The sequence below is a fragment of the Adiantum capillus-veneris genome, chromosome 5 (genome assembly GCF_014529385.1).
Source record: "Adiantum capillus-veneris isolate H3 chromosome 5, ASM1452938v2, whole genome shotgun sequence".
Lineage (NCBI taxonomy): Eukaryota > Viridiplantae > Streptophyta > Polypodiopsida > Polypodiales > Pteridaceae > Adiantum > Adiantum capillus-veneris.
In genome coordinates, this window is record NC_140935.1 from 91,557,645 (window position 1) to 91,566,335 (window position 8,691).

The 8,691-nt window shown below is 42.1% G+C and overlaps 1 protein-coding gene across 1 annotated transcript; it reads right to left on the reverse strand.

Moving 5' to 3' along the window:
* Positions 1-6,868: 6,868 nt before the first annotated feature.
* On the reverse strand, positions 6,869-7,933 carry LOC147457718 (uncharacterized). The gene is made up of 2 exons (XM_086513647.1): positions 7,648-7,933; positions 6,869-7,551 (listed from the first exon to the last, which is right to left on the reverse strand). Exons 1-2 carry the CDS (start codon positions 7,931-7,933, stop codon positions 6,869-6,871), a joined length of 969 nt encoding a protein of 322 aa, XP_086369773.1.
* Between the last annotated feature and the right edge of the window lie 758 nt (positions 7,934-8,691).

The window sequence follows — 8,691 nt, forward strand, 5'->3', positions numbered from 1 at the left end:
AATCAGGCTTTTCTTCGTGATTATTGGGCTGCAAAGAAACACGCACAGAGAAGCAAGGAAAGACATTCTACGTCTGCTCTTGGATTACGGGAAGCCAGGTCAAGAAAGAACATTTTTGCAGTGGTGGCTCGATGTTGGCACAAGCAAACAGTATGGATTGCAAAGAATGAGCAGAAGGAAATATTCCAACAACTCCTGGACCACCAAACATTTTCCTTGCTGCAACCATCAAATTTCAGCAAAGTCAAAGACACTGTTGTATCGGGTGTGCGCAACACTTTGACTCAAATCAAGGTCCCTCATTCAGCAAGTGAACTTTTTGTAAAGAGAAGCTCTTTGGCAATGATTCTGAACAATAGTACAAACTCACAATCAATAAACCAATCCAGAATGGCTAGTATCTTGGGGATCCATCGAAGGAATATAGCTGCAGCAAGCTCACGGCTAGAGAATAAAGATGAAGATGAAGTGTTTCCATTGGGTGCTTGTGAGAGACAATTTCCACGAGGAACCGTTATTACCAATGAAACAAGAGATTTGGTATATGCCTTTTGGACATCAGAGAGCAGAGTTTCACCCAACAAGAAAGACATATGCAAGATGAGAATTGGAAGGAAAAGTGTCGTCAAACATCCTAACAAATCTCAGGTACCAACAACTCCTAGTAATTGTACATCTTGTTTGGTGCTACTTAAGGCTTATTTGGTCTAGACAGTACCAAAGTTGGTAGTCTGCTATACGGCAGAGGGTGTTTACAGTACCAAAGACTATCCAAAAGTACCAAATCCTAGGTATCGACTGCCAAAGCCTATCCATAGAGTTTAAAACCCTCTCTATAGAGTACCAAAACCTAATTATCTAGTACCAATGCCTATGTATAGAGAACCAAAAGTCTATTTACAGAGTACCAAACTCAACGAATACCACCAAAGCCTATCTGTAGAGTACCAAATCCTATCACTATAGGACCAGGATCTATTTACAGGGTACCCCACACTTCTGATAGTACGAAAGCCTATATGTAGAGCACCAAATCATGTCTATCGAGTACCAAAGGCTATCTATGGAGTACCAAAGCACATCTGTAGAGTACCAAATCCGGTGTATCTAGTACCAAAGCATATGTATGGAGTACCAAAGTAGATTTGTAGAGTACCAAATCCGGTATATCGAGTACAAAATCCTAGCTATCAAGTACAAAATCCTAGCTATCGAGTGCCAAAGCCTATCCATAGAGTTTCAAACCCTCTCGATAGAGTACCAATACCTATTTATCCAGTACCAATGCCTATGTATAGAGAACCAAAAACTATTTACAGAGTACCAAATTCTATCTGTAGAGTACCAAAGCCTATCACTATAGGACCAAAGTCTATTTACAGGGTACCCCACACTTCTGATAGTACCAAAGCCTATATGTAGAGTACCAAATACTGTCTATCGAGTACCAAAGGCTATCTATAAAGTACCAAAGCACATATGTAGGGTACCAAATCCAGTATATTGAGTACCAAAGCCTATCTATGGAGTACCAACTTAGATCTGTAGAGTACCAAATCCGGTATATCAAGTACCAAATCCTAGAGATCGAGTGCCAAAGCGTATCCATAGAGTTTCAAATCCTCTCGACAGAGTACCAAAACCTATTTATCCAGTACCAATGCCTATGTATAGAGAACCAAAGTCTATTTACAGAGTACCAAACTCATCGGATACCACCAAAGACTATCTATAGAGTACCAAATCCGCTCTGAAGAGTACCAAATCCGCTCTGAAGAGTACCAGATCCGATCTGTAGAGTACCAAAGCCTACCACTATAGGACCAAAGTCTATTTACAGGGTACCCCACACTTCTGATAGTACCAAAGCCTATATGTAGAGTACCAAACTCATCGGATACCACCAAAGACTATCTGTAGAGTACCAGATCCTATCTGTAGAGTACCAAAGCCTACCACTATAGGACCAAAGTATATTTACAGGGTACCCCACACTTCTGATAGTACCAAAGCCTATATGTAGAGTACCAAATAATATCTATAGAGTACCAAAGCCTACCAACAATACCATATTTGGAACTTTTTGGTACTGTTGAACTTGGGTGCACGTCTGTCCACTATTACAGTACCAAATTTGGTACTTTTGGGTACTGTTGAACTTGGGTACACGTCTGTCCACTATTATAGTACCATATTTGGAATTGTCGAAAGCCAGTTTTGGCACTATTGCAGTAGTGAAATTTTACCAGTACCATGATGTTGGTTTTTTTCTGAATCGTTTTGTTTTTGTGCCATAGGTTGAGTTGTACCAAAGATTCAAGAAGGCTCACACAACAGTGGTAGTGTCTCTTAGATGCTTCGAGGAATTGAAGCCATACTTTGTACGGAAGTTGAAGGACAGAAATACTTGCTGCTGTGTGGTTCATGTGCAGATGCTATATTTCAAAGAGGCCCTTAATCAAATGCGGCAGAACAAGTTCGGGCACCACGGGAAAGGTCACCTTTGCACTTGCTCCGTTTGTTGCTCACAATGTGGAGTACGGAGGTTGACATTTTGTCCCGATGAGATAGCAGAGGATAGCAAGGAGGTGTCTGTGAAGGTTTTCATGGAGGTTGGAACAGGACAGGTTCACGAAGGTGGGAGTGAGAATAAGAGAAAGGACTTGATTGTGCAACGGATGAAAAGTGGGACTTTTCTTAGCCTATTTTCAGCCCATCTGATAGGCTTCATCAGGCACAACTTTGTCTTCCGCTAGCAAGCCCAACAATTCAAGGACTGTTTGTAGAATTTTCCTAGCAACGTTGTAGTATCTATTATTGACTTTGCGGAGAATTATTTCTTTAAAGTTCAGAATGAAGTTCAGTCAATGCATTGGTGGTCTACCCAAGTCACAATACTTGTATACATCACTTATTTAAGAAATGCAGCAAGTGGTACACAGAAGACGCTACACTTCTACGTATCGGATGACAAGCAGCATGACACATTGTTTGTACAACATTGTTTCTTGCTGCATGACAAGTGGCTGAAAGAACGAGGACATTCTCAACAAGAACATTGGGTTTGGTCAGATGGTGCTGCTTCACAATTCAAGGCCCGTAGACCTTACTATTTTGTGGCCAGGTACTATTAAATGACAGGCTTGCACATGATGCATAACTTCTCTGCATCCGGCCATGGAAAATGAACATGATGGGGCAGGGGCAGTCATCAAGAGAACTTTGACGCATGAGGAATTGAAACCAGATGGCTGGCGTATGAAGTGTGCAGCCGATGTTGTCAACTTTTTGAAAGAAACTCTTCAACCAAGAGAACAGTCTCAGAGGTGTCATATGCAAAGAGTCTTTTGGCTTATTGGCGCGAATGAAGTGCAGCGCAATCTGCAATGGGACTGTGAGTGCATCGTTGGCTCCCGCTCATTTCATTGTGCTGATGGCTATTCACAGGACAACCGCACCGCCATACGCTTTCGATCACTTTCATGCTTTTGTGATCCGTGTATGCGTGGGTTGTGGAGAAGATGCAGGAACAGAATGCACATTGAAGAATGGAAATATGTTTGCATCAAACCCTTGCCAGAGTTCGGGGATACAATCAGGGATGACGAATCCGATGACGAGGAGGAGGGTGGAGATTCAACATCGATTCCGATGAGCCAAGTGTCCAACCTGCCACTATATGAAGGATGCCCTGAAATGTTAAGTGGCATGCTGTCCATAGGGGATAATTTTGCAGTAAAAGCAGCTGAGGCAAACGAAGACTTTTACATTATCAAATGCATAGAAGTATTGTACCAAACGGTGAAAGCACAAAAGGATAAGTGGCATAACAAAATTGTTAGAGGAGGGAAGGTTGTTGAAGGCTTTTTTTATGGCCAAGTTGAAGGAAAAGCTGATACATACCAGCTATTGGATCACACATCTCCGGTAATGATCTACTCACATCTTGTTAGGGCCATACGTTTCCCGATGGAGCCTATTGCAGGATCCCTAGGTCAAATTTTACAATACAAGTTGTCTACTGAAGTATATGAGAGGATATACAATAGCATGCCATATCATGATGATGAGAGTGACGAAGGTGCGTCCATGTTACTTGAGGGCAATGAGAAGCCCTGATTGAACAACTGAATCCGGTAGTCAATAGTACCAAATCTGGTAGTCAACAGTACCAAGTGTATTCCGCACTATGTGCTTTTTAGTGACTGAGTCAACTTGATTTTTTGGCCCTGAGCTTTATCTGTTCTCTCTATCTAGTTCTGTGTTGGTATGTTACCTTTCATTACATTACTATTTTAGTTGTCCTCACTATATGTGCATTTGGTACATTTTGGTACTGTTGAACTTGGGTGCTTCTCTGTCCACTATTACAGTACCAAATTTGGTACTCTTTGGTACTGTTGAACTTGGGTGCACATCTGTCCACTATTACAGTACCAAATTGGAACTGCTTGAACTTGTTGTATCACTTATGGTTTACTTTATTGCTCTATCTGGTTTTGTGTTGGTATGTTACCTTTCATTACATTACTGTTTCAGTTGTCCTCACTATATCTCTACTTTTTGGTACTGTTGAACTTGGGTGCACGTCGGTCCACTATTATAGTACCAAATTTGGTACTTTTTGGTACTGTGTTGAACTTGGGTTTACTCCTGTCCACTATTATAGTACCAAATTTGGAACAATTTGGTACTCCGTGAACTTGCTGTATCACTCATGGTTTACTTTATTTCTTGGTATTTTTCAGTTTGTCTATTCGTATTTGATACGACCACCTTGAGCAATGTCTAGAACTACGTTGATAACATGAAAGGTATGCCAAACATAGATGCTATCTGCCTCAAAAATTAAAATGTTGGGCAACCTGGTTAGCTCCAAGAGGTTTCAACAGAATTAGTCAGAGGTTTCAACAGTAGAGATCAAGATACCAAGACAGTCTGAACAAGAGAAGTGGTTTTCCATTATGTATAGTATCGGGTTACAAAATTCCACTTTTTACATGATTATGGAAATTTGCTACCTCGGGGGATTAAATTTATAGGAGTAATCCTCCATCTGTATGAAGTAATCAGTAATGTACCCAAAAATATCGTCTTCAGTGTCAAAGACTCGGTTTTTGCGAGTGTACGCTGTTGGGTACCGATCCCTTATCCACCCTAGCAACCAAGGCAAAACAAAATCCAGCAAGTAAAACGGGTAATCGGTTCCTACTACCATGGGATCGTATGATCGGATTGCCATACAGTTTTCATAGTCATTTTTAAGAGACTTGTATCTACAATCATCTACAAGAATAGTGTTGCTGGCATCGTACTTCGGGTGCCTTGCCCACAGCGTCTGTAGCTTCTTCAGGAAAATGGGCTTATCGCCCATGTGTTTGGGCACAACCGGCACCTCCGACATACAGGCCCGCCATATTTCACAGTCCTCTTGGGAGAGAATATCTGCTAATGCCAAAAAATGAGGTTAGAGGTATGCGTAACTTATGTCCTGCAACATTCAAAGCGGGCATGCTTTACCTGCAAAATATTTTTGCCTTCTATGGTTGGGGAAGCACACGTTCACCATGTGTAACAGTTTTTCCCTTCTACAGCAGGACCACAACACTAGGCTGGCTTTCTATTTAAGCCGTAGGATGAACTGCTCCGCATCCGGCCTTACAAGACAAATTACATTCCCTCCGAGATGGACTACCCGTGGCGTGTGCTCCTTTGGCAGGCACTCAAGTTCCTCAGGGATTTCGCTGCAGCTGGTTAGTAGCACGCCATTAAGATCCCGGGGGATTCACCATGGAAAACTTACCACACCACGTAAGTGCAGGGGAGGGGGTTTTTTCTACAAGTTGCATAAGCGTATAAGTTAGGGGTAGGCCCCCAGTAATTTATCTCCCAAGCTTAAAAATAAGGGAGGGGGTATCATATTTAGGGGGGAGAGTGAGAAAAGGGAAACATGAGAGGAAGTTTTTGTGTTTCAAAATCATGGCTTCCCAAAACATTCTGCCCTCAAATTTACATGGAGAACCTAACAAAACTTCGTGACCATGTTTTTGGAGTAACAATTGGACGAATAGCTAGAGTGCAGACTGAACGGGCACATAGTTTGAACGTCAAACTAAGACACATTGAGGGTACATCTAGTTATCAATAGAAGGGGTTACTTAGTACGTTGCCAATCACTATGCTACACGCTCTTTGACTAGTTTTACTTAGTTGGATCATGTAAGACCTAATTTTATATGTAAGATAGGGGTATGATAGTTTTTTGCATGGATTGTCGTATAAGCGTAGAAAGGGGGGTCATATTCCCTAATATGAGTCGTATATAGGGGTTTTATCAAAGTTGTCCGCTCGCATGTGGCGTCCCGTTTTGTATATAGAGTGAATCCCCTGGGATTAAGATCAAGCACAATCATCCTCCCGCGTCTAGCAGCCACATCAGGCTGCAACAATGTGCTTGCCGGTGTCTCGTCTACCCACCAACTTACTATAGCACCAACAAACATAATGAGTGGGGACAAATACACAGTGCAAACATCATATCGAAAACAAAAAACTGGTCCAAAAACTACCAAATTTGGTACTGTATTGCACAAGTGATAAGGACTATCCGAAATCGCAAGTTCAAGAAGTACCAAATTGGTACTGTAATAGTGGACAGACGTGCACCCAAGTTCAACAGTACCAAAAAGTACCAAATTTGGTACTGTAATGCACATATAGTGAGGGCAACTGAAACAGTAATGTAACGAAAGGTAACATACCAACACAGAAACTAGATAGAGAGAACAGATAAAGCTCAGGGCCAAAAAATCAAGTTGACTCAATCACTAAAATGCACAAAGTGCGGAATACAATAGATTCTCACTGGCTACAGTTTGCATGCACGGGATAATTGATCACGGGCGCGATTGCGCTTCTTTCTCTGCAAACAGAAAAGTGCCTGCAGGGTCACGGAATCAGGGGAATCACCTCTCCGCTTCGAAACAGAATCGGCACTACTAGAGTCAACGCCCCCGTCGGTGCTATCCACAACAGTATCGTTCGCAAGTACTTCTTCCTGCTCATCCTCGGCCTCCCTCCGATCTTTGTTGCCTTCTGACCCCTCTTTGACCTCCCCTTCACTCCCCTTTGTGGTTTCCACCCCCTCCCCAACACCCCCCTTTGTGGGTTCTTCCTCTCCCTTCTTGGCCGTTGCTTCATCGAGCTTTGTGTTGGCAGCATCCTGGCTTTCCTCCGCATCCAGCTCCACAACAACAGGGACTTTACCTTCCTCCTTGTCCTTGGTCTTTTTACCATCTCTGGCCTCCTCCTCAATTTTACTTTCGCTGTCACCTGTCTTTTTATCATCTCTGGCCTCCTCCTCACTTTTACTTTCGCTGTCACCTGTTGCCTCACATCTTTGTCCTGTCACATTGTCTTTCCCTACAGAATTACCTTGCTTCAGATCGTGGAGAACATCTAATATCTCCCTTGTCACCTCATCCATGTCCCATATTCGACTTGCAGCCGACTTTGTGGCGTGCTGGTCAGCAACTGCAGCATCCTGCTCCTCTACAAACACAAAGAAAGACAGCACATACTTACTTGTATGAAAACCTCACTTAGTTGCAAGTGCGCATATGTATTCAAAAATGCACACATACTTACTCTTGACAACTTGAAGCCCACTGGCCCAGGACTTTGCCAAATCAGGGATTACCATATTACAACCCGGCTTGACACACTCATCCTTGCTTTGCAATAGAGCATTGAAGCACAAGGGATGATACTGGTGTCGGCACTCTAGCATGAAGGTTCCGACTACATGTGCGCGCTCCAAGGGCTCACCGCATGCAACACACATACCAAACACCGGGATCACATTTACCGAATCATTAACCTGGGGCCTAGGATATAGTAGGAACCTCTTCCCAAGCTTGATATCAGACAACATCTCCTTCACAAATAGGGTATGCTCTTGACCTTCCTTCCATTTTTTCTCCAGAGTGTCATACTCAGCCTGTTGACAACCAGCGGTCCCAATTAGTTTCAAAAACTACCAAGAAGTCATACCGAGACTGGTACATCTAAGTACTGTACTATGAAACAGAACCCAAACTACCAAAACCACCAAAACTACCAAACTCGGGAATCATATAGTACCAAAAACATATAAATACCCTCAATGCAGAACTAAACTACCCAAACCTTATCAAAACTACCAAAAGCCACTTTTTGCAGCACTTTCAAATAGTACCTAAAAGTACCAAAACTACCGAAATCAAACTACCAAAAGCCACTTTTTGAAGCACTTTCAAATAGTACCTAAAAGTACCAAAACTACCAAAATCAAACTATTAAACAAGCTTTTTGCATCACTCTCAAATAGTACCTAAAAGTACCCAAAACTATCAAAATCAAACTACTAAACAAGCTTTTTGCAGCACTTTCAAATAGTACTTAAAAGTACCCAAAACTACCAAAATCAAACTACCAAACAAGCTTTTTGCAGCACTTTCAAATAGTACCTAAAAGTACCAAAACTACCAAAATTGAACTACCAAACCCACTTTTTGCAGCACTTTCAAATAGTACCTAAAAGTACCAAAACTACCAAATCAAGCTACAGGAGCCACTTTTTGCAGCACTTTCAAATAGTACCTAAAAGTACCAAAAGTACCAAAACTTCCAAAATCAAACTTTCAAATAGTA

Excerpts from the sequence above, each read along its gene's own strand:
- LOC147457718 (XM_086513647.1), bottom strand. The coding sequence starts at position 7,933 with ATGTTGTCTGATATCAAGCTTGGGAAGAGGTTCCTACTATATCCTAGG. Across the intron at positions 7,552-7,647 it reads TGGGCTTCAAGTTGTCAAGA|AGGAGCAGGATGCTGCAGTT; the intron begins GTAAGTATGTGT and ends TTGTGTTTGTAG.